The sequence below is a fragment of the Pristiophorus japonicus genome, chromosome 19 (assembly GCF_044704955.1).
Source record: "Pristiophorus japonicus isolate sPriJap1 chromosome 19, sPriJap1.hap1, whole genome shotgun sequence".
Classification (NCBI taxonomy): domain Eukaryota; kingdom Metazoa; phylum Chordata; class Chondrichthyes; family Pristiophoridae; genus Pristiophorus; species Pristiophorus japonicus.
In genome coordinates this window covers 92,220,651-92,247,209 of record NC_091995.1, presented here as the reverse complement: position 1 = coordinate 92,247,209, position 26,559 = coordinate 92,220,651, and the positions used below count along the sequence as shown (strand labels likewise).

At 46.6% G+C, this 26,559-nt stretch overlaps 1 protein-coding gene across 1 annotated transcript in view; it reads right to left on the bottom strand.

Moving 5' to 3' along the window:
- LOC139230045 (kinesin-like protein KIF18B) overlaps positions 1 to 26,559 on the bottom strand; it is a 92,637-nt gene that overhangs the window by 59,830 nt on the left and 6,248 nt on the right. Inside the window, exons 3-8 of the mRNA XM_070861810.1 lie at positions 20,930 to 21,087; positions 13,142 to 13,246; positions 7,081 to 7,191; positions 5,798 to 5,995; positions 3,866 to 4,042; positions 2,481 to 2,555 (exon numbers count right to left, since the gene is read on the bottom strand). Of these exons, the coding sequence (XP_070717911.1) occupies positions 2,481 to 2,555; positions 3,866 to 4,042; positions 5,798 to 5,995; positions 7,081 to 7,191; positions 13,142 to 13,246; positions 20,930 to 21,087 (824 nt within the window). The remainder of the gene's footprint in view (positions 1 to 2,480; positions 2,556 to 3,865; positions 4,043 to 5,797; positions 5,996 to 7,080; positions 7,192 to 13,141; positions 13,247 to 20,929; positions 21,088 to 26,559) is intronic.

Below are 26,559 nucleotides of genomic sequence, written 5' to 3'. Positions count from 1 at the left end.
GTCGGCAGAGGATATTACAACAAAGTCCATTTTTATATTAATGCTAAATACTGTACACAATTTCCCTTTGGAGAATCAAAAAACAATCTACAATACAGAAACTGTATTGTTCACTGATTTTTTACAAGTCTTTTCTCTTCTTTCCAGGCTCCATGTTGGGACATGCTAACTTTCCACTTGAGGATAAGACTCGTGGAGGGGCGGGGGGGAAACAAATGAGAGGGGTGAGGAAACAAAGTTTAGAGAGCAGTCTAAAGGCCACTGACAAATGGAAAATATGCACACTTATATCATATAGTATCCAATTCCACAGACTAAATGGTATGTTTTGTTTTGGAGTGAATTGTCCTGTGAACACAACCAAATCCCTTGTTTGCTTTAGGTATAGCCTCACGGTATTGATCATGAACCTTAAGAGAGTGATACACCAACAGCCAGATCTGTCTTCAATTCTCTATGTGTATTTAGCATTAGGCAGGCCACATGCATAACACGACGTTTTTTCAAGTACGGGCCCATTATCCCAACACATTGAGATTTCATGGCAATAGTTTAAAACCCTCTACAGTCCTAACTCATTACAACAGTGACTACACGCCAAAAGTACTTAATTGGCTGTAAAACGCTTTGCGACGTCTGACGTTCGTGAAAGGCGCTATATAAATGCAAGCCTTTCTTTTTTTTCTAGCACTCTCACATTGTATCATTTGCAAACTTGCAGATTATTCACCCAACACTTGCATCTAGGTCATTCATGAAGATAGCAAAGATCAACAGTCCTAAATAATGTTCCCTTAATTTTAAATTTGGGTGCATGGGCCCTGTAACAGGCTTTATGGCCTAAAGATTTAAGCATGCACAAAATTTTACATTGGAAAAGCTGGTCCTGGGCTGCGCGGGACCGGCAGACAACTGCGTTGCCATGCTTACAGGGAATGTCGGTCCCAACATCGATCCCTGTGGGACACTACAGGTAACCCTGTCTCGAAGCAAACTCAAATCCATTGACAATATTTTCAGCTCAAGGACATTGCCAATTCTTAATCTCCTGCATTAATTGTACGATTCTAGCTTGTAGAGTAGCCTCTCGTAAGCACACGAGTTTGTCCTTGTAAAATACCTTGATTTGCATTTATAGTGCCTTTCACGACCACTGAACATCCCAAAGCGCTTTACAGTTAATACTTTTTGAAGTGTAGTCACTGTTGTAACGTAGGAAACGTTACAGCCAATTTACGCACAGCAAGCTCCTACAAACAAGGTGGCGACCAGATAATCTGTTTTAGTGATGTTAATTGAGGGATAAATATTGGTCAGAACATCGGAGAGAACTCCCCTGCTCTTCTTCGAAATAGTGCCATGGAATTATTTACATCCACTTGAGAGAGCAGACTGGACCTCAGTTTATCGTCTCATTCAAAAGACAGCACCTCTGACAGTGCAGCACTCCCTAGCCTGACACTCCAGTTCAGTACTGAGATTGTTGTGCTCAACTTTCTGGAGTGGTACTTGAACACACAACCTTCTGACTCAGAGGTGAGAGTGCTACCCACTGAGCCACAGCTGACAGTTACAATAGTCAGTTTGAACATTGTCTCCAGTTTGGTCTCCCCATGTGGGCAATACTGAGTCTTTGGAAAGGGTACAGAGGAGGACCACAAGATTAATTCAAGTTTCAAATACCTTAGTTACCCAGAGAGACTCTGCTTTCTTGAGAGGCCTAGACTTGAAGTGATTTGACTGAAAGAAAGAACTTGCCTTTATATAGCAGCTTTCATAGCCTCAGGATATCTTAAAGCGTTTACAGCCAAATAAGTACTTTTGAAGTGTATTCATGGTTATAAAGGAAATGGTTGCGGTTTATAAAATAATAAAAAAGGGAATAAATTGTGTTTACGTGGACAAATTCAACTGAATGGTTTAAGGAGGACCGGGGTCAAGCTTACAAGTTAACGAAGAGAAAAACTAAGTTGGATGTTCGGCAGTTCTTCTTTCCAGGAGAATAACGGATCTGCGGAATAGGTTACTGGCTCGTGTGGTGAATGCTGATTCTCTGTATTCCTTCAACAGAGATGAATTTGTCTCTGGCTCGGGTGAAAACTTTGTACAATGTCCTCATCCACTAACTTAGCAACTTCGTCAAAAAAATTCGATCAATTTAGTAAAACAATTTTATTTTCCAGAAATGGTATGGAGTGTTCCCGATGACACCTTCTCTAAGCGGGTCATATGGGCATACCACTGAGCATTTTACCTATTGGAGGTCAAACTAATGGGGCTATAGTTACCCAGCTCTGGCTTATTCACCCTTTTAAAAAAACTAGTATGTTTCCAATCTGAAGGAACAGTCCCTGACACTAGCGAGCTTTAAAGATACAGACAAGGGGCTCACACAGCACTTGTCCCACTGCAGATAGGATCTGGATCTGAATGTCCAATTTAGACCACACAAATGAAGTTTAAAAAAAATAATCACATGCCTCTCTCCGTAGCTCCTCGCATATGGTTGCATATTTACTTATGTGACAGTCCAGGCTCACAATATTACTCTTCAGCTGTAACAGAAATAGAAATAGATCAGTGTCCACATACAATTATTTTCCCCCCCCCTTCCTAAAACTGGTGATTAGTATCGAGAATGGCAGGAAAATGCGCTATTTTCACAGGAGAACAGCGTCTTAAAGAGGAAGTATCAACACTGAGACCCTTCAATGATATTTGAAAATGATTTTTTCCCCTCTCTCTATGAGTGCCTTGACCTTGGTTGAAGTAATCAAACTCTGAAGCGCAAAGCTACAGAGAACGCTATCAACACATAGATTAACGAACATCTGAAACTTTTGGGATGGGACTTAGCTGAACTATTAAACTTTCTTCCTCTTTCAGAGACTAACCAACCGCCTGCCCCTTTCCGGCATTTAGTTCGATTTCCGGAAACCAGGACTTGCTCTTGAGAGCAGGTTGGGCACAAATATAAGCAAAGCTGCTGGTTTGCAGTTTTCATGTTAAAAATGGGCAGCATAAGAGAATACGATCCCCCAAACCACTAGTAAAAATTCCAGACCTTCCATGAAATAAAAATGGATTTGACTTATTGCAAAGCAGAGCCCTGAAAATAAGTAGCTGCTTTGCATTCATCAAGTTAAGTTAATGGATCGCAAAGCTGGGGCATGCAACTTTTTTTTCTCCTCAGCACCCAGAAAGCATCAAGTACGCTGCACGTCATGCACGCCTCAGGTTAGTGGTTAAGCTGATGGGCCCTTATAATGTAGTTCAACCCTAACTTCAAAAAAGCATGTCTCAACTGCACCAGCATACTTCCCATTCCCAAAAACTCCTCTAAACTTCACACAAAAAAAAGCCCCGAGGAATTTGTTGCTTCAATTTTTCTTCACACTTGGGTTTCTTTTACTGTCACGGCACCACCTCAGAACTCAGCCAATCGGGCGACCTGCGCAAGCCTCAACCGAAAACTGCCCCAGCTGTCCTGTAGGCGGCAGATGAGAGCAGCTTCTACTTATCCCCGCTGCCGAGCAGAATCTTAATACGGAGCTGTGGGAACCACCAATCCGAGCTGGTGTCCTACGTTACTGTTGCATAGAATATTGGGAATACGTCCCATCCCAGCATTTTTTAAGCTGCCCTTTGCATTTATCCCAGCATAGACAGACAGAGGAAGTAGTGTTTGAAAACAGAACAAATTATTTTTGTGCACCCATTATCACAATTAGACAGTTGCCGTTTCTTTTTCATAAATACCATAATTTAAGGACTGATAGAAGATGGGTAAAACTGATCAATATTGGACATTTTTAGCATTATGAGAGAAGGTCAAATATAATAGGATAAACATGATTAAACTTACTGAGGATTTGATGTCCTTAGCACGGTTTGCATACTTTAATGTATTATATGTATCTTCATAACTCATAGCTGAAGGGCTCACAGTTGCAATCATCACTGTCCGGCAGTTTCCCCCCAACGAGTCCTTAAGGAGTCGGGTCAGCTTGCTATCTCGGTAAGGGATATGGGCCTTTTTACCCTGAGTAGGTAGAGGAATAAAAGAAAACAGCTTCCATTAGTAACTTCCACCCGAACCCCTCTGCATAGCAATCGATGAAATATGTAGTATGTCTTATTAACAATGAAACACGCTGCATTTGGAGAGCATCCTTCCTAAAGGTCTGCTGCAGCTGGACAGAATGTCTTCCCTTCAAAGTGTTGTTGCACTCAGAGCATGCTATCCCTTTTAGTCTACATAACATTTCTGACAACTGTATTGCACCCGAGTGCAACTTTATTCGTCACTCAATATTAATTTTGTCTTTAATATCAGCTGGTTATAGCAGGCTTGCCCGATACAAGACTCCCAAAAGAAGTTCTCTACTCGGAGCTTCGACACGGCAAGCGAACCCCAGGTGGGCAGAGGAAACGCTACAAGGACACCCTCAAAGCCTCCTTAAAAAAAAGTGCAACATCCCTACCGACACCTGGGAATCCCTGGCTCAAGATCGCTCAAAGTGGAGGAAAAGCATCCGGGAAGGCGCCAAACACCTCGAATCTCTTCACCAGGAGCAAGCTGAAGCCAAGCGTAGACAGCAGAAGGAGTGCATGGAAAGAGTGGGCACCCCATCCATCCGTTCCTTCAACCACCATCTGACCCACCTGTGACAGAGACTGTAGGTCCCGCATTGGACTCATCAGTCACCAGAGAACTCATTTTTAGTGCGGAAGCGAGTCATTCTCGTCTCCGAGGGACTGCCCAAGAAGTTGTTACAGCAGGCAAAGTAAGAACTTGTATTTATATGGCTCGTTTCATAACCGCAGGACGTCGAAAAGCAACCAGATGTACTTCTGAGGTGTAGTCCCATAATTGTTGTAATGTAGGAAACCCAGCAGCTAATTTGCACACAGCAAGGTTCCACAAAGAGCAATGAGATAATGACCAGATAATCAGTTTAGTGATGATTGGATGAGGGATAAATATTGGCCATGACACCAGGGAGAACTCTGCTATTCTTCAAAGAATGCCATCAATAACGAATCTTTAATGTCCAGATGAGAGGGAAGCTAAAGCCTCATTCTAACATCTCATTCAAAAGACAGTACCTCCGACAGTGCAGCACTCCCCTCAGAATTGCACTGGAGTGTCAGCCTAGATCACGTGCTCAAGCTGAAGTGGGACTTGAGCATATAATCTTCTGACTTGGAGGCAGCTTCCACCACCTCCCCACCCAACCAGGTTTTTGTTTTTCCGTACCTTATGGTTTTTACTGTGTGCCATCCCCATTCAAAAAAAAAGAGTGGGCAGGAGACCTGTTCCCAGGTACCCATGTTGCTGCATTTCCACCATCCGCTGGGAGGCAAAACAGCAGACCAACACTCCCTCCCTGTGGGAATAGGATGACCTCTGCTGAGTATGTAGAAAGGTAGTGTAACAGGCAGTGCAGTAATATTGGGGCAAATTATATTCCGTCCTGGTGTTCGTATTCATTAAACTACGCAAATTAATATAACTGCTCATCAGTTATTTTCTATGGAATGAAGGCAAACATTCAGTAGGATTCTGTCATCACTTGTAACTCTTAAAGGGGCACAGGCTTCAAGAAAAAATATTTGGCCAACCTGTGACTATTTGGTGGAAATGAGAAGTGTGGCACAGATGATATTTGCCGTAACGTCACGAGGTGACAACTTACATCATTTATGGTGTGTTTGTGTTCCAAAAAAAGTTTACCAAAATCCAGTTATGAAATCTGTGCCCCTTCCTTTTAATAAAAGGAATAATCTGTTGTACCTTGCCATCTGCCAGTGCATTAATTACGTTTCCTAATGCAAGCAGTGAGCGGTTTATGTTTGCCCCCTCCCTAAACCGTGCTCCCTGGGCCTTGGTCGCAGTGGCTCGCTCTGATCCAGCCAAGTCAATCAAGCACATCTTAGCCATCCGCAGATTCTTGCTGATGCTGGCAATACGATCTTGTTGCTTCACATGGACCTATTTTGTGAAAAAGAAATGTCATCAATTACATGAAATAAGGAAGCCCAATAAAATAAATCACAGTACCGGCTTCCCAGACACAGATTCAGTTTCTTGGTCAGTCTTGATGAACACTATCAGTTCTTAGACCTGCTTCTCCGTAGCACAATGCACTGAAATAGTTAACTGTTTCTTATTTGTTTTAGGGTTACCACTATATCTCATTTATCAGGGTATGGTAGCATAGTGGTTATGTTACTGGACTAGTAATCCAGAGGCCTGGACTAATGATCTGGAGACGCGAGTTCAAATCCCAACACGGCAGCTGGGGAATTTAAATTCAGTTAATTAAATAAATCTGGAATAAAGGCGAGGATCAGCAATGGTGACCATGAAACTAATTTATGGCCATAAAAACCCATCTGGTTCACAAATGTCCTTCAGGGAAGGAAATCTGCCATCCTTACCTGATCTGGCTTATATGTGACTCCAGACCAGTGTGGTTGATTCTTAACAGCCCTCTGAAATGGCCGAGCAAGGCAATTAAGGATGGGCGATAAATGCTGGCCTTGCCAGCAATGCCCATGAACAAATTTTAAAAAAAAATGTAATTTTCTTGGCTCAAAGAGTCCCTGCCCTCTCCCATGTACCATTCACCGGGTCCTGGCATTACCATTTGAGCTTGCTGTTTAGTGTAAAAGAGCAGGCAGAGCAGGATTGTCTGCCTTCCCAGGCATTTGGGAAGCACTTAGCTTTTGGTTGATGCCTCCCTGTGATGGCATTGCACCAATGGGGAATTCTGCACAGAAAATTGCAGTACATACTTGCAGCATGCCACTGTGCGGTGTGGCAGGTTGGAACAACTGCAGTACAGGATACCCCAGACCAATCATGCTTATGTGCTACTGGGCAGCAATTTGAGAGGTGCAAATTCTGAGGTTAAAATAAATTGGAATCATTTACAACTGATTATTGAGATGAATCAAGCACCCAATTCCAGGTGTACATGTATAAAACAGATCCTTAGGAGGTCCTGTGGATGACATGCAATTTGGAAATATTTTAATCAAAAAATTAGATTCGTTCTGACAGTTTGTTTTAACCTGAAAAACAGCATGGGATCGTGAGGACGTGGCATTGGCGTCGGTTGGATGTTGCGTTCTACTCAGGTTTCCATTTGCCAACATCTCTAAAAGGTCTTTGGCAGATTTGGGCTGTGCGATTGAACAAAACAGAAAACAGTTTTTAAGACAACAACTTTTTAAATTCAGCAGACTAAGTTTCGTTTACTCTTGTGAACAGGTACACGCGCCGATTTATCAGATTGTGTTACGGCTTGTTGGGATATTGAGCAGATGCATGAATGTTCAGGTCCAAAAGCTGAACATTCTTGGATCATGCAGAGTACTCTTCCTCCTCACTCTCATTCATGGGTAACAAATACTGGTACTCTCTTTTAAAGCAAAAAGTATTCTATGAGGAAGTAATTTTGATGCCAAGTCACTACCCTTTTATGCCTCAGACAGAGATATATTAATAAACTATCAATGTTCCATAAGGATGGGAAGCAGGAGGAAATGGCCAAAACCTCCAACACTTCTACAATGAAGTGTTGGAATTTTGCCCGCTTCCCATTTTTCCCCATCAGTATTCATTTCAGAAAACATGTGCACAGTCTTCTATTTATGGTTATATGGGACACACTGTTTTTCCTGCAGTCCTCTATATTTCATCTTCTATTTGCAGTCATGCCCCGTCCGAACTCAACTTGAGCAGGAGATCCATCTCCATCAGCTCCCATTTCCACTTAAGCCAATTTCCTTTCTTGGTGCTCGTGCTAGCTGACATTGAAAATAATTCCCTCCCCTCGGCTTTTCTAAACCACAGTCAACAACCTTCCTCAAAAGAGCCTCAACCCCTCTGCCGTTCCAAGCTACCTCCTCCCTTTCGTCTCCAATGTCCTTGAACGAGTTGTCACCTCCCAAATCCATGCTCATCTTTCCTGCAACTCCACGCTTGAATCTCTTCAATCAGGGTTCTGCCACTGCAATAGTTCTAAAATGGCCCTGATCAAAAAAACAAATGGCATCCTCTCGGACAGTGCATGGTGCATTTATCCTCTTCAACCTCTGCTGCCTTCGACACGGCTGATCACACCATTCTGTTTCAAGATTTCTCCTGCATTGTCCAGCTCCAGTTCCACTCTTGCCTAACCAATTGTAGCTATAGCCTCTCCAGCAATAGCTTCTCTTCCTACCCCTGCACCATTACCTGCAGAGATCTATCTTTGGCCCCCTATTCCTCTGCTGCCATTGTGGTATCATCCGACGACACCGGTCAACTTCCACAGGTACACTGAAAACACCCAACTCAACCTCTCCATCATGTCTCTCGACCACTCCACTGTGAGTATTCAGACTATTTGATTGACATCCAGTCCTGGATGAGCTACAACTTCCTCCAGTGAAACATTGAGTAGAACAAAACTGTTGTCTTTAGCCCCCTTGCTGCCAAATCAGTCCAAGTCAGCATGGATTTATGAAAGGGAAATCATGCTCGACAAATCTAGAATTTTTTAAGGATGTAACTAGTAGAGTGGACAAGGGAGAACTAATGGATGTAGTGTATTTGGACTCTCAAAAGGCTTTTGACAAGGTCCCACACAGGAGATTAGTATGCAAAATGAAATGAAATCACATGGTATGGGAGGTAATGTATTGACGTGGATAGAGAACTGGTTGGCAGACAGGAAGCAAAGAGTGGGTCCTTTTCAGAATGGCATGCAGTGACTAGTGGGGGTACCGCAAGGTACAGTGCTGGGACCCCAGCTATTTACAATATATATTAAATGATTTAGACGAAGGAATTGAATGTAATATCTCCAAGTTTGCAGATGACACGAAGCTGGGTGGCAGTGTGAGCTGTGAGGGGATGCTAAGAGGCAGCAGGGTGACTTGGACAGGTTAGGCGAGTGGAAAAATGCATGGCAGATGCAGTAAAATGTGGATAAATATGAGCTTATCCATTTTGGTGGCAAAAACAAGACAGATTATCTGAATGGTGACAGATTAGTAAAAGGGGAGGTGCACGGAGACCTGGGTGTCATGGTACATCAGTCATTGAAAGTAGGCATGCAGATACAGCAGGCAGTAAAGAAAGCAAATGGCTTGTTGGCCTTCATAGAGAGGATTTGAGTATAGGAGCAGGGAGGTCTTACTGCAGTTGTACAGGGTCTTGGTGAGAAACATAGAAAATAGGTGCACGAGTCGGCCATTCGGCCCTTTGAGCCTGCACCACCATTCGATAAGATCATGGCTGATCATTCCCTCAGTACCCTTTGCTGCTTTCTCTCTATACCCCTTGATCCCTTTAGCCGTAAGGGCCATATCTAACTCCCTCTTGAATATATCCAATGAACTGGCAATACCCGCATCTAACCTGTCCCGTCCCATCCGAATCTTGTATGTTTCTATGAGATCCCCTCTCATCCTTCTAAACTCCAATGTGAGACCACACCTCGAGTATTGTGTGCAGTTTTAGAAACATAGAAAATAGGTGCAGGAGTAGGCCATTCGGCCCTTCGAGCCTGCACCGCCATTCAATGAGTTCATGGCTGAACATGCAACTTCAGCACCCCATTCCTGCTTTCTCGCCCTTGATCCCCCTAGTAGTAAGGACTATATCTAACTCCTTTTTGAATATATTTAGTGAATTGGCCTCAACAACTTTCTGTGGTAGAGAAATCCACAGGTTCACCACTCTCTGGGTGAAGAAGTTTCTCCTCATCTCGGTCCTAAATGGCTTACCCCTTTTCCTTAGACTGTGATCCCTGGTTCTGGACTTCCCTAACATTAGGAACATTCTTCCTGCATCTAATCTGTCTAAACCCGTCAGAATTTTAAAAGTTTCTATGAGATCCTCTCTCATTCTTCTGAACTCCATTGAATACAAGTTTTGGTCTCTACTCTGAGGAAGGACATTCTTGCTATTGAGGAAGTGCAGCGAAGGTTCACCAGACTGATTCCTGGGATGGCAGGACTGACATATGAAAAAAGACTGGATCGACTAGGCTTATATTCACTGGAATTTAGATGAATGAGAGGGGATCTCATATAAGCATATAAAATTCTGACAAGTTTGGACAGGTTAGATGCAGGAAGAATGTTCCTGATGTTGGGGAAGTCCAGAACCTGGGGTCACAGTCCAAGGATAAGGGGTAAGCCATCTAGGACCGAGATGAGGAGAAATGTTTTTACCCAGAGAATTGTGAACCTGTGGCTTTCTCTACCACAGAAAGTTGTTGAGGCCAATTCACTAAATATATTCAAAAAGGAGTTAGATATAGTCCTTACTACTAGGGGGATCAAGGGCGAGAAAGCAGGAATGGGGTACTGAAGTTGCATGTTCAGCCATGAACTCATTGAATGGCGGTGCAGGCTCGAAGGGCCGAATGGCCTACTCCTGCACCTATTTTCTATGTTTCTAAAACTGCACACAATACTCAAGGTGTGGTCTCACATTGGAGTTTAGAAGGATGAAAGGGGATCTCATAGAAACATACAAGATTCGGACGGGACGGGACAGGTTAGATGCGGGTATTGCCAGTTCATTGGATATATTCAAGAGGGAGTTAGATATGGCCCTTACGGCTAAAGGGATCAAGGGGTATAGAGAGAAAGCAGCAAAGGGGTACTGAGGGAATGATCAGCCATGATCATATTGCATAGTGGTGCAGACTCGAAGGGCCCAATGGCCTGCTTCTGCACCTATTTTCTATGTTTCTATACATCTTGGCCTTTATTGCAAAGGGGGTGGAGTATAAAAACAGGGAAGTCTTGCTACAGCTATACAAGGTACTGGTGAGGTCACATCTGGAATACTGTGTGCAGTTTTGGTTTCCATATTTACGAAAGGATATACTTGCTTTGGAGGCAGTTCAGAGAAAGTTCACTAGGGTGATTCCGGGGATAACTTATAAGGAAAGGTTGAGTAGGTTGGGCCTCTACTCATTGGAATTCAGAAGAATGAGAGGTGATCTTATCGAAATGTATAAGATTATGAGGGGCTTGACAGAGTGGATGCAGAAAGGGTGTTTCCACTAATGGGGGAGACTAGAACTAGAGGGCATGATCTTGGAATAAGTGGCCACCCATTTAAAACAGACGAGGAGAAATTTCTTCTCTGAGGGTTGTAAATCTGTGGAATTCACTGCCTCAGAGAGCTGTGGAAGCTGGAACATTGAATAAATTTAAACAGAAATAGACAGCTTCTTAAACAATAGGGGGTTATGGGGAGTGGGCAGGGAAGTGGAGCTGAGTCCTGATCAGATCAGCTATGATCTTATTGAATGGCTGAGCAGGCTCGAGGGGCCGTATGACCTACTCCTGCTCCTATTTCTTATGTTCTTATGACCCAGTGAGATTTCCAGCATTTTCTGTTTTTATCCCCATTCTATATCCTCTCCCATCACAATGACCACTTCCTTCTACCTCTGGAACATTGACCACCTCTGCCTCAGCCCATCTGCTGCCAAAATTTTCATCCAAGGCTTTGCCACCTCCTGATTTGACCATTCCAATGCTCTCCTGGCCGGCCTCCGTGCTGCATAAACGTCAGATCATTCAATAATGCTTTGTTGCCCATATCCTATTCTGCACCAAGTCACTCTCACCCATTATCCCATCCTCACTGACCTACATTCAATCCCAGCCCCCCCACCCCAAACCTACAATTTAAAATTCACACACTCGTGCTTAGATCCCACCACGGTCATATCCCTCCCGATTTCTGTAACCTCCTCAAACCCCACCCCCAGAACTCTTTGTTCCTCAGACTCTGCCTTGTTGAGCATGCGTCCCCTTCCCTTCACCACATCATTGACAGCGTGCCATCGGCTGTGTAGGTTCTACACTCTGGATTTCCCTTCCAGAAACTTCTGTATCTTTCTCTAACTCTACAAGATCCTCCTTAAAACCTATGTACAATATGTGCCATCTAGCCATATCTTCAACTGGCAAAGCACCAGGCTCTCAGCCTTTTTATTGCACATCCTGCCCAACCCCAACCGGAACACTTGCCCATATGTCAGGGCAATATGTAATGGCAATAATTCATTACAAAAATAGACAACATGCACTTAAAATGAAATGCCATTTATCTTATATCTATGTCCCCTCATCTGCACTCCATAATCATTGAAAACAGATCAGGCATGATCGAATTAAATGGCGGAACAGACGAGAGAGTAGTCCTACTTCCTATGTTCAAATATTTACAACGTATTTACAGCACAGAAACAGGCCACTTGGCTCAACAGGTCCATGCCTGTGTTTATGCTCTGCACGAGTCTCCTCCCACACTTTTCATAGGCTTCTATTCCTTTCTCCCTCATGTGTTTATCTGGTTTCCCCTTAAATGCATCCATGACATTTGCTTCAACCCTGTGTTAGCGAGTTCCACATTCTCATCACTATCTTGGTAAAGAAGTTTCTCCTGAGTTCCCTCTTGGATTTATTAGTGACTATCTTATATTTATGGCCCCTAGTTCTAATCTCGCCTGCAAGAGGAAACATCTCTACATCTATCCTATCAAACCCTTTCATAATTTTAAAGACCTCCATCAGCTGACCCCTCAGTCTTCTCCTTTCTAGAGAAAAGAGCCACAGCCTGTTCAATGGTCTTTCCTTAGAGGTTATACCCATCATTGTAGTAAATATTTTTTTCACCTTTTCCAGTGTTTCTGGAATATGGAGACTACAACGGTTCATAATGTGGTCTAAGCAAAATTTAACTTCTCTGCTTTTCAATTCTATTCATCTAAAAATGAATCCGTGATTTGTTTGCTTTTTTATGGCCTTATTAACCTGCGTTGCTACTTTTAGTGATATTTAGTACCTTCAAAGAATATAAAAGCACTAATTCATACAATGCAGAACCTTGGAACATATTGCTTGAACATGGCCAAACCTTGCATGCAAATCTCCTATGCACGAAAGTATCCTTACCACTTAAAGGTTGAGCCTATGATAAATTCAATTTTCTCTTAACTATCAATAGATGTTGAACATGGTTTGTCAATACTATAACTACACTGATGATGTTCAACAGCAGCGTAATGATAACAAGCAGCAGTGTACTGTGAACATCATAGTGACTGACTCCTACCTGATGATAGCTTAGCCTCTGGACAACTGTTCCTTTCTGAGGATCCTCTCTCACAGCCAGTGAGCCTTTAGGCTCAAGCAGGTCTTGAATCTGCTCATTGTACACCTGACAATATGGAGGGAAAAAAAAGATAAAATGAATACAAGTATATACAATTGCTCAGGACCAAAATGCATAGTTTCTTGCAGTACTTATCAGGGGTCATGATCGAGGGGATAGGAAGGACCTATTTTCCCTAAGCAGAGAGGTCAATAACCAGGGGGTGTAAAATTAAAAAAATTGTTGGATTAGAGGGGAATTGAGGAGAACTTTTTTCACCCAGAGGGTGGTGGGGGTCTGGAACTCACTGCCTGAAAGGGTGATAGAGGCAGAAACCCTCACTACATTTAAAAAGTACTTGGATATGCACTTGAAGTGCCATAACCTACAGGGCTACAGACCAAGAGCTGGAAAGTGGGATTGAGCTAGATAGCTCTTTTACGGCCGATGGGCCGAATGGACTCCTTCTGTGCCGTACATTTCTATGATTCTATTGAGCAACACTAACCAGACAGATTCTTACTTTGATTCATGCTCTGCGCCAAATCAGCTGATCTCAGCCAGAGGGGCCATGGATGACCACAATGGGTTCAAGCTTTGAGAGCAATAAGTGCAAAATACGGCCAACTTTCTCAACTGGTAACTAACTGGTGACTCCTGCTGCAAGTGTGATATCATGTCAAGAAAGGAGGGTATTCAGCTTGCCTGTGACTACGACTGCCGTTTTGACACTTACTGTCCAGGCTCTCTCACGAATATTGCCTATTAGGTGAAGTATCAAAGGAGTGCCAGTACCCATGAATGCACTCATGCAAGTCCTCACTTTGAGAACAAAAAGAGTGAAGGAGAAAAAAAAAAACTGGACATCTCATCTCAGAGGTCTTGCCAGAGTGAAGACCCTTCCGGTTCAGTCCGATTGCTCATTTCACTTAATAGCTTTACCTGTGTGGAAGGATTTTTTTTTTTTTAAAAAGCTCAAAATCTTTTTTTTTAAATTATGTTCTCAGGGTTACATAAGAAAAGATCAAAACGCACAATAATAACCCCAGATGAAAAGTCATGCCTCCCAAAAACCTCAAACAAATAAAAGTAGCTTAAAAAAAAAGCCAGACTCATTTGAGTCTGGGTGTGATAATCACTCACACAGGGCAGATTCAACTCACTGGGGACAAGAACAGCAGTGCGCTGAGAGGCCCTGAGCCCTAAGAAATAGGAGCAGGAGTAGGCCTTACGGCCCCTCGATCCTGCTCCGCCATTCAAGAAGATCTGATCTGATCTTGGCCTCAACTCCACTTTCCTGCCTGTTCCCCATAGCCCTAGACTCCCCTATAGTTCAAGAATCTGTTTGTCTCAGCCTTGAATAATATTTAATGACTCAGCCTCCACAGCTCTCTTTGGTAGACAATTCCACAGATTCACGACCCTCAGAAGAAATTCCTCCTCAGCTCGGTCTTAAATGGGCGACCCCTTATTCTGAAACTATGCCCCCTAGTTCTAGATTTCCCCCATGAGGGGAAACATCCTCAACATCTGTCAAGCCCCCTCAGAATCTTATATGCTTCATTAAGATTGCAGCTCATTCTTCAAAACTCTAATGAGTACAGGCCCAACCTGCCCCATCGCTAAATCATATCCCAGGTCCTCACGGTTGATTAGGGTACATCATAAAGCACTGGAACAGAGATTCTTCAGCGGAAGCATCCGGAATACAGTTAAAAATAAAACTTTAATTCCCATAGGTCCTGATTATTGCCCACAACAGTATTAGGTATTATGCAATATTACCTCCTGGTAGTACATGCCAACATAAACCTGCAGAAAAAAAAGTTCAAACCACAGAAAATTCAATTCCAGTAAAAAAAATATATTTATTGCAATTTAAAATCTATATTCCATTAAACGTGCTTTACTATGTGTGATCACATTCTTTCGTTAGCTGGTTACAAGCGAAGTTGGTAACTGTCACGAAGTGTGTGTACGCACTTGATTGAGGTGCAGATATAAAAGCAATATGTGGCCATTATATAAAGGCTTAAGATATTTTATATGCAAATACGTATCACTATTATCTTCAACTTTATCTCCTTTTCTCAGCAAAAGTTAAGTGCTGAAGATAAGCCTCTAGGCACAATGATTTAAACAGACAAAAACCTCGCAGAAAAGCCTTCATAATCACAGGAATTGTAGCTTACATGTTGCACAACCTAGGAAAGACCGAGACGGCAATTGTCATGCTACATACAAAGAACATTGCAAATCATTTTGAGGACTGAGAACCATAAAATGGTTATGCAACCCCATCCTTGTGTTATGCATCAAGGTCGAGGCAGTGCTTTCTGCTTGATAGAATTGAAATTGTGGCTAGGTTTTGGTGTGTGCGTGTGTAGGTGCAACTGAGAATTTATTCCTCAAAAGCCTAGAGACCAAGCTGAAAAGCCACGGACATGTTAGGGAAAGCAAAAATCTAACTAATAATTAAATGTTTTGAATCCATAATATTTATAATATTGTAGTGAGCCTGCTGCTGATTGGTCCAGTATTCCTACACTCTCCCTTTCTCCATCATAGAATATGCAGATCCCAATATTGATCCGGAACGTAATAGATCAATCAGAAATCACAAGGCAGCCGTGTTGTATTTGCACCTACTTCCACCTCCCTTCAAAGAATAAACCTAGGTAGAGAGTTTGCTCAAGTAATTAAAGTTGGACACATGCTGGAGCTCCAGTAAACTGCCAACTTCATGTATGATTGAGGACAAGTTTTCTGGTTGAGTGACCAAGTGTCTCTTTACAAGCACTAGTTAGAGGCCTGGAGGGCAGACCAAGCTCTGTGAGCATTCAGCATCTCGGGGTCATCAAGGCACGTCAGATTGGCTGTGAGGCGCTGGCTGTTTAGGGCGCCTCTCATCAACAAAGGCAGACATTGATGCGGAGATTCAGCATCGCCTCCAGTGCGCCAGTGCAGCCTTCGGCCGTCTGAGGAAAAGTGTTTGAAGACCTGGCCCTCAAATCTACCAGCAAACTCATGGTCTACAGGGCTGTAGTAATACCCGTCCTCCTGTATGGATCTAAGGCATGGATGATGGATAGAAGGCACCTCAAGTCGCTGGAGATATATCACTAACGATGTCTCCGCAAGATCCTGCAAATCTCCTGGGAGGACAGGCGCATCAACATCAGTGTCCTCGCCCAGGCTAACATCCCCAGTGTTGAAGCACTGACCACACTCGATCAGCTTCGCTGGGCAGGCCACATAGTTCGCATGCCTGATAGGAGACTCCCTAAGCAAATGCTTTATGCGGAGCTCCTTCATGGTAAACAAGTCAAAGGTGGGTAGCGGAAGCGTTACAAGGGCACCCTCAAAGCATCCCTGGTAAAGTGCGACATCATCACTGACACCTGGGAGAAACTGGCCGAAGACCGCCCGAGATGCAGAAAGTGCATTGAGTTCTTCGAGTCTCAACACAAAGAGGTCAAGCGCAGACCGCGGAAGGAGCGCGTGGCAAACCAGCCCCATTCACCCCTTCCCTCGACGAATGTCTGTCCCACCTGTGACAGGGTCTGTGGCTCTCTCATTGGACTGTTCAGCCACCAGAGAACTCACTTTGGGAGTGGAAGGAAGTCTTCCTCGATTCCGAGGGACTGCCTATGATGATGATGAGGACAAGTGGAAAGCACAGCAGGATTGCAACTGGATTGCAAGCCGTATGGCAATACAAGTCACAACAGATTGTAGAGTGAAAAGGAACAATTACTAATGTAAGCATCAGAGAAGAAAGGACAGGGAATGAGTTCAGACAGAGGAGGGAGTCTAGACAATGCGTGATATAATGGTCCTGTGAAGTGCCTTGGAACATTTTACTACATTAAAGGCACTATACAAATGCAGTTGTTTGTAGGCTGGGAAAGAATGGATTCAACTTCGAACCACAACGCACCAAACACCAGAGAACAAAAGCCCAAATCAGCCCAGAGGACAGACGAGGACCTCGGTTTAACGTCTCATCACAGAAGGATGTGGGTTCAAATCCCACTCCAGGGACTAGAGCACATAAATCTAGACTGACATTCCAGTGCAGCAATGAGGGAGCACCGCACTGTCGGAGGTGCCGTCTTTCAGATGAGACGTTAAACTGAGGTCCCGTCTGCTCTCTCAAGTGGACGTAAAAGATCCCGTGGCGCTATTTCGAAGAAGAGCAGGGGAGTTATCCCTGGTGACCTGGCCAATATTTATCCCTCAATCAACATAACAAAAAACAAATTATCTGGTCATTATCATATTGTTGTGTGTGGGAGCTTGCTATGCACAAATTGACTGTCGCATTTCTACATTGCAACATTGTCTATACTTCCAAAGGACTTCATTGGCTGTAATGCGCTTTGAGACTTCCGATGCTCATGAAAGGCGCTTTTTAAATCCAAGATTTTCTTTCACTCTAGTTTCTATTTATCCCTTACAGGTACTACATTTGCCCCAATTCTCTCTCTACTTTGAAAAATGTTTTTGTACACCATTAGCACAAATGCTGCCAAAATCAAATGACCAAAAGCAGAGGTTCCAGATGAACTTGCCAGTTGTACCACAACATGGCCTGACAATGATTTGACTCTTTACCAGTAGATCACATGGGTAATCCCACAATTTGAAACAGACTGTTATTTCACAGAATGTGGCTATAACACTACACATCTTGATTCACCCTCCCTCCTCTTCCCATCTAGCACAATGTTATTTAAAGTGAGTGGCAAAATTTCTGATTATTGTGACACAAGAATGAGAGTCACTGAGGTTTTTTTAAAAAAAAAGTTGAAGAACACAAATGCCAAAACTGCTTAAGGCAGTACACATCCAAGTGCAGTTCCTGATTAAATAAATAGCTTTCATGTTTTATTAGAGAATTGAAGTTTCCTTGAAATCATTCTGCAAGAGGGTAGCTTTCCATATTTGCTGAATTTTAAAACGTCCTATTTCTCTCGGGTAAGCGTTTCCCATAATCTGCAACAACAGCATTAAATCTTACCAGATTAAGTTTACAGCATTTCAAACCAAGGATGGCATTCACCCAGCATATTTGTAATAATACAAGGCAAACACTAAGCCTTGAAATGAAAGATTATTTCACACCCATCTCAATTTATGGTTCATAAGCATTCAACAGCTCAAGTCTTACTGCACCTCCATTCATGTGGGCCCACACTCAAGGGAGAGGGCAAGTCCTGCAAATTCATCGTGGCCCTTCAAATTAACCCGCTGCCTGGCCTGCGATGTGTGTGCCTACTCATGCTACCAATCCTGCCCCCTCCTCTGCTGCTAACCATTTGTCTGTTCTGTTATATTTTGCAGAACTGGAGGCCAACCCAGACGATGCAGAAGATGATTCAGATGAGGATGAGCCTGAAGAGAACATCTTGCAATCCAACCCTCCAGACCAAGGGGGGGGGGGGGGGCGGGGGAGTGGGAGGGGATGGAGCTACATGAAGCTCCCACTGTTGTCCTGACTTTGGAGGAGGTGCCAGCCCTGAGTGTTGGTGGAACTTTCCATGGTTTCACACCTTCTGAGGTTGCGGGTCCCAGTGGTGGGGTGCAGCGAGGCACACTCAAGGCCCCGCTGTCCCAGGCTGCGGCTTCCAGTGTTGGGGCGCAGCAAGGCACACCCAGGGCCCCACCGTCCCAGACTGCAGGTTCCAGTAGTGTGTTGCGAGCCACACCCATGGGGCCAAGGGGAAGAAGAGCTCGACCACCACGCTCTCCTGAGATTCAGGATGTAACAGATGTGATTCAGATGATGTCATTGAGTGCGGAGAGCATTGACCTTACCTGATCACTCCTGAATACCATCAGTGGGGTGAGTGATGAGGTAGCGGGACTGTGGGGGAAGTAACAACACTCACGAGAAATGGGAACAATATCCGAGAGAATCAGTGAGGGAATAGTGGCCATGAGGGAGGGAATGTCAGAGGTAGTGCAAACCACCTCACTGGCCATGAGGGAGGGAATGTTGCAAGCTGCTGAGACACTGTCAGGGTGCATGAGGGACGGCATGTTGGAGTTAGCTACTGCAATAAGGGAACACGCCCAGACCCCGCGCCCATTGACACAATCAGCTGCCACTCCCACTCCAATCCCTACACCACCCTCTGAAGAGCCCTAAGCCGGGCCCTCCAATTTGCCGCCTGACGCTGATGCCCCCCCACCCTGAAGAGGTGCGCAGTACCCGAGATGTTAAAAAGAATAAGCTTGGTACCAACCCCAGAAACACTGCCACCGCCTGCGGGCAGGGGTGGTGGAGAGTCCAAGGCCAAGCGCAGCGGGCAGTCTTAGGCTAATGGGGATGAGAGATGGGTGCAGCCTTTCTTTGCTGCTGTTGTTGTTATTATTATTGTTACTGTTGTAACGGTTCTCAAATTAAAAATGTTTTGTAAGTTATTTACATAAGCCAAAAACTTAAGCCCATTGTCCCTCACCATCAGTCTTGACTAGTGCTCGTTTTCTCTCCCAAAAATCAATGCTAGGTGTGTGGATATCTGAACGGAATATATGGAATTAAGGACAGTAAAGTAAACGGGATATATGAAAATGTATAAGCCATGGAAGAATAGCTGGGAGAATGTCAGATTGCAAATAGTGCAACATCAGCATAGCTAACAGTCTGTCTCAAGGTTTCAAGTCACTAATCCTGCCAATAATATATCATTGTAACATGAAATACATCTGCAGAATTGCAAGGTCTCAGTAAATAGTCACACCATTAGATTGAAACATTTAGAGACAATACTTGAGCTTTCAAGAAGAACATCTCATATAGATTGACTAATGAGTGGCTGAGTTAGACTGTCAATCCATTTGTATTTTGTTATCCGATTTCAAAACTGTATAACTGTTAACGCTTTACGATGTAACTTCACCTATCCGTAGGGAGTGTGTACGCTCTATCCAGAGAGTATATCTTCTGTCTGATAGGTCTTACTGGCCGGTAATAAAGATTGCTTTGTTCAAAGCACAAGAGGTATTCGACTCAGTAATTTTACTGAACCAGATTGAAGTAAAAGAATCCAGGAATTAACAGGTGTACTAACCTTACACCGGATATACGGCACAGAAACAGGCCATAGGGCCCAACCAGCCCATGCCGGCGTTTATGCTCCACTCGAGCCTCCTCCAGTCTTTCCTCATCTAAATCTATCATCATAACCCTCTATTCCCTTCTCCCTCATATGCTTGTCTAGCCTCCCCTTAAATGCATCGTACTATTCGCCTCAACCACTCCCTGTGGTAGCGAGTTCCACATTCTCACTGCTCTCTGGGTAAAGACGTTTCTCCTGAATTCCCTATTGGATTTCTTGGTGACTATCTTATATTAATGGCCTCTAGTTATGCTCTTCCCCACAAGTGGAAACATTCTCTCTGTATCCACTCTATCAAAACCTTTCATCATTTTAAAGACCTCTATTAGGTCACCCCTCAGCCTTTTTACTAGCATCAATCTTCTGCTAGTAGTCATTATCATTTGTAGTCTGTTTATAGACATCCACCCGTCAGTTTTCTTTGGGAGTAGATCAATAGCTGATTCTATTGTGACTTCAACACCACATCAAAACCTTCAGAGAATTCTTCGACGGCAAAGCAGTGAAAGTGCTTGGAATTAAAACAATAAGGTATATAAAAAGTGGTTAAACAGGATTCAATAAGGCTCTGCCAATGTACTTAGCATGTGAATTTTGATAAAAACATTAGCTGTCAACTTGCCTCCAAATATGAGACAGCAACTTCACAAATTTTCTCATCTTTCATCTGTTCGATTCTCTCATACAGTTCCACCATAGTGAGATACATCACTCCAGGCTGATCCACACTGCCCAGCATTGTATGGGTCTTCCCAGATCCTGTTGCACCATAAGCAAAGACTGAAAAATAAAAAATGTACAGTGCATTAGAAAGTCTTTAATAACAATCTCTCAGTGGCAAGCAACTGATCCTTTGCCTCAATTCCCATGCAAACACTAAAGGAAAAGGTAATTCCGATGAAAAGTGGTATTGGCCCAGTGTCAAATGAGAATATTTTTCCCCATGATATATTTATGTAACTTTATGGAAGAAAGAACTTGCAGTTATACAGCGCCTTTCAAAATCTCAGGATACTCCAAAGTGCTTCACAGCCAGTAAATGTAGTAGCCAATTTGCATACAACATGGTGGTATAACATACAACAGAGACAGAAAGACACACAGACAGAAAGACACAATCTAGATATGCATATGAAGGAGATGGCTATGCTGATGGGGCTGGATGAGGAAGGATAGGAGGCGGCTCAAGTGGAGCATAAATGCAGTCATGGACTTGTTAGGACAAATGGCCTGTTTCTGTGCTGTATATTCTATATAAAATATCCAGGTAATCTGTTCAAATGATATTGGATGAGGGATAAATATTGGCCAACACACCAGGAAGAACTCCCTTGCTCTTCTTCGAATAGTGCGATGGGATCTTTTACATCCACCCGAGAGCTCTGTTTAACGTCTTATCCGAATGACGACACCTCCAGCAGAGGAGCACTCCCTCAGTACTGCATTAAAATGTCGACCTAGATGTGTGTTCAGGTCCCTGGAGTGGGGTTTGAACCACAACCATCTGACTCAGAGGCATGTGCTACCCACTGAGCCGCAGCGAAAAAAATAGTTTCACATCTAATTATAATTTTATTATAAAATTACTCAATGTATTTCTTAGTTGAACATTTAAGGATAAGGCCAGCATAGAACCTCGCCCTGAATGATATATTCCTCAAATGGGCAACTCCTTGTCAGTCAATAAAAAGTTACGGTAGAGATTAGTAAAGATTAACAGGCACACTACACAGATACTTTTTACTGGTCACCTAGTAGTGAAAATTCTATCTGCTTTTCTGGAAGATCCAATGAGCCACTGATTTCTGCTTGAGTGAAATGGCTGTCTTCTCGGCGCTACATATGAACCCTTCAATGAGGATTTCTCTTCAAGGAATAGAGAAAAAAATGCACCAGTGATTACTTGTGGCTTACATCTCAAGAATGTGAGCTACAAGTACCGACTGTTACTGGTTCCTTTCGTCTTCAAATTTACGCTTATTGAACCTAACTACGAGTAACGGATAGCTGCTCTGTAAAGCTTTGCAATTCATTATGCCATTGCTGACAAGATTTGTATTAAATAGCAAGAAAGAATGTACTTTGGAGCTATTTTGAAGTGAGCTACTAAAATAGGAGAAGCTCCAAAATATTCAAGTGACTGGCTGCATGCTATCTGCTTGAAGTACTTTCAGCCAGTAATGAATCCATTACAAAATTGCCTCAGGGTTGCAAGTATAAAGCAGTATTATGGAAAGGGTTAACATTGATTACAGTCAAACATTCCAGCATTAATTGCAAACATATTTATGATGTTGATCATTGACAGACTGTATTACACAGGTCGTTACTAAATTTAAGCAACATTGACCAGATTTAGTTTAAGCTTTAAATTTTAAAAGGCAAAATTATAAAATATTTCCTTACGCTTCTTTAATTTCTCTGATGCACGACACTAGCCTTATTGGCTACTTAAGAGATTGAAAGTTGGCACTTACTCAAATGCATGGAATACACGATAAACTTTTGTTTTATCATGGTTGCCAAGACCCTGCCGAATACCACACAACTGGGCTACATGTGCAACTGGGAGGATTGAGGACTAACGCGGTTTAAGTTGCTGTTTAAAAGATTAAGCAGTTTTCGCAGATAACAAAATTAGCAAATTGAAGTCGCCGCAAAGGGCATTAATTCAGTTACACAATCTCCAAATGACGAGAAAAAACTTTACGCACCAGCAATTTCTCAATCTCAGTAAACTAAGCAGAGTAACAGAGGCAAAGGAAAGAGGGAAAGAGAGAAATATGAAGAGGAAAGCAGAGGGGGTGAGGAAAAAACACAGTATTGGACTCCACTGTGATGACCCAAAATTGAATTGCCAACGCTCACCAACTAAAACTGAAATTGAAGAATGGCCATTTAGTTCAGGGATGGTGTTGGAGAGGGCTGCCAGGTTTTGACAAATCTTATGGAATTTTTTGAGGATGTATCTAGTAGAGTGGACAAGGGAGAACCAGTGGATGTAGTGTATTTGGACTTTCAAAAGACCTTTGACAAGGTCCCACATTAAGGGGCCCAAGTTTCGGTCTCAGTTGCTCCTGATTTTTTGGAGCAACTGGTGTAGAACGGAGTATCTTAGAAATTCAAATTCTCGGCATTTAGTTTGCTCTAGTTCTAGTCAGTTAGAACAGTTTCACTTTGGAACATATTTTTTTTTTTTCAAAAGGGGGCGTGTCCGGCCACTTACACCTGTTTTCAAAGTTTCGGCAGTGAAAACTTACTCCAAACTAACTTAGAATGGAGTAAGTGAAGATTTTTGTACGTTCGAAAAAACCTTGTCTACACTTTAGAAAATCAGGCGTAGGGAATGGGGGGAGGGTTTAAAGGGAAGTTTAAAAACATTAAACACTTCAGTTTTACAAATAAAGAGCCATCATCAATAATAAATGATAAATACATCAATAAATCAATCAAAAAAAAGTTTTAAAAAATCAATAAATAAAACATTTTCTACTTACCGACTGCAGCACTGGGAGTCCTCCAACAGCGTGCTGGGACGGTCCCCCCTGGTGTGTCTCTCACTGTCTGTGTTTCGGACAGGAAGGAGACGGGCTGGGGGGTGGGGGGGGGAGGAGGACGGAGACGGGGTGGGGGGGGGAGGAGGACGGAGACGGGGTGGGGGGGGGAGGAGGACGGAGACGGGGTGGGGGGGGGAGGAGGACGGAGACGGGGTGGGGGGGGGAGGAGGACGGAGACGGGGTGGGGGGGGGAGGAGGACGGAGACGGGGTGGGGGGGGGAGGAGGACGGAGACGGGGTGGGGGGGGGAGGAGGACGGAGACGGGGTGGGGGGGGGAGGAGGACGGAGACGGGGTGGGGGGGGGAGGAGGACGGAGACGGGGTGGGGGGGGGAGGAGGACGGAGACGGGGTGGGGGGGGGAGGAGGACGGAGACGGGGTGGGGGGGGGAGGAGGACGGAGACGGGGTGGGGGGGGAGGAGGACGGAGACGGGGTGGGGGGGGAGGAGGACGGAGACGGGGTGGGGGGGGGAGGAGGACGGAGACGGGGTGGGGGGGGGAGGAGGACGGAGACGGGGTGGGGGGGGGAGGAGGACGGAGACGGGGTGGGGGGGGGAGGAGGACGGAGACGGGGTGGGGGGGGAGGAGGACGGAGACGGGGTGGGGGGGGGAGGAGGACGGAGACGGGGTGGGGGGGGGAGGAGGACGGAGACGGGGTGGGGGGGGGAGGAGGACGGAGACGGGGTGGGGGGGGAGGAGGACGGAGACGGGGTGGGGGGGGGGAGGAGGACGGAGACGGGGTGGGGGGGGGAGGAGGACGGAGACGGGGTGGGGGGGGAGGAGGACGGAGACGGGGGGGGGGAGGAGGACGGAGACGGGGTGGGGGGGGGAGGAGGACGGAGACGGGGTGGGGGGGGGAGGAGGACGGAGACGGGGTGGGGGGGGGAGGAGGACGGAGACGGGGTGGGGGGGGAGGGAGGAGGCGGGGTGGGGGGGAGGAGGACGGAGACGGGGTGGGGGGGGGAGGAGGACGGAGACGGGGTGGGGGGGGGAGGAGGACGGAGACGGGGTGGGGGGGGGAGGAGGACGGAGACGGGGTGGGGGGGGAGGAGGACGGAGACGGGGTGGGGGGGGGAGGAGGACGGAGACGGGGTGGGGGGGGAGGAGGACGGAGACGGGGTGGGGGGGGGAGGAGGACGGAGACGGGGTGGGGGGGGGAGGAGGACGGAGACGGGGTGGGGGGGGAGGAGGACGGAGACGGGGTGGGGGGGGAGGAGGACGGAGACGGGGTGGGGGGGGAGGAGGACGGAGACGGGGTGGGGGGGGAGGAGGACGGAGACGGGGTGGGGGGGGAGGAGGACGGAGACGGGGTGGGGGGGAGGAGGACGGAGACGGGGTGGGGGGGGAGGAGGACGGAGACGGGGTGGGGGGGGAGGAGGACGGAGACGGGGTGGGGGGGGAGGAGGACGGAGACGGGGTGGGGGGGGGAGGAGGACGGAGACGGGGTGGGGGGGGGAGGAGGACGGAGACGGGGTGGGGGGGGGAGGAGGACGGAGACGGGGTGGGGGGGGAGGAGGACGGAGACGGGGTGGGGGGGGAGGAGGACGGAGACGGGGTGGGGGGGGAGGAGGACGGAGACGGGGTGGGGGGGGAGGAGGACGGAGACGGGGTGGGGGGGGAGGAGGACGGAGACGGGGTGGGGGGGGGAGGAGGACGGAGACGGGGTGGGGGGGGAGGAGGACGGAGACGGGGTGGGGGGGGAGGAGGACGGAGACGGGGTGGGGGGGGGGAGGAGGAGGACGGAGACGGGGTGGGGGGGGGAGGACGAAGAGACGGGAGGGGGGGAGGAGGACGGAGACGGGGGTGGGGGGGAGGAGGACGGAGACGGGGTGGGGGGGGAGGAGGACGGAGACGGGGTGGGGGGGGAGGAGGACGGAGACGGGGTGGGGGGGGAGGAGGACGGAGACGGGGTGGGGGGGGAGGAGGACGGAGACGGGGTGGGGGGGGAGGAGGACGGAGACGGGGTGGGGGGGGAGGAGGACGGAGACGGGGTGGGGGGGGAGGAGGACGGAGACGGGGTGGGGGGGAGGAGGACGGAGACGGGGTGGGGGGGGAGGAGGACGGAGACGGGGTGGGGGGGGAGGAGGACGGAGACGGGGTGGGGGGGGAGGAGGACGGAGACGGGGTGGGGGGGGAGGAGGACGGAGACGGGGTGGGGGGGGAGGAGGACGGAGACGGGGTGGGGGGGGAGGAGGACGGAGACGGGGTGGGGGGGGAGGAGGACGGAGACGGGGTGGGGGGGGAGGAGGACGGAGACGGGGTGGGGGGGGAGGAGGACGGAGACGGGGTGGGGGGGGAGGAGGACGGAGACGGGGTGGGGGGGGAGGAGGACGGAGACGGGGTGGGGGGGAGGAGGACGGAGACGGGGTGGGGGGGGAGGAGGACGGAGACGGGGTGGGGGGGGAGGAGGACGGAGACGGGGTGGGGGGGGAGGAGGACGGAGACGGGGTGGGGGGGGAGGAGGACGGAGACGGGGTGGGGGGGGAGGAGGACGGAGACGGGGTGGGGGGGAGGAGGACGGAGACGGGGTGGGGGGGGAGGAGGACGGAGACGGGGTGGGGGGGGAGGAGGACGGAGACGGGGTGGGGGGGGAGGAGGACGGAGACGGGGTGGGGGGGGGAGGACGGAGACGGGGTGGGGGGGGGAGGACGGAGACGGGGTGGGGGGGGGGAGGACGGAGACGGGGTGGGGGGGAGG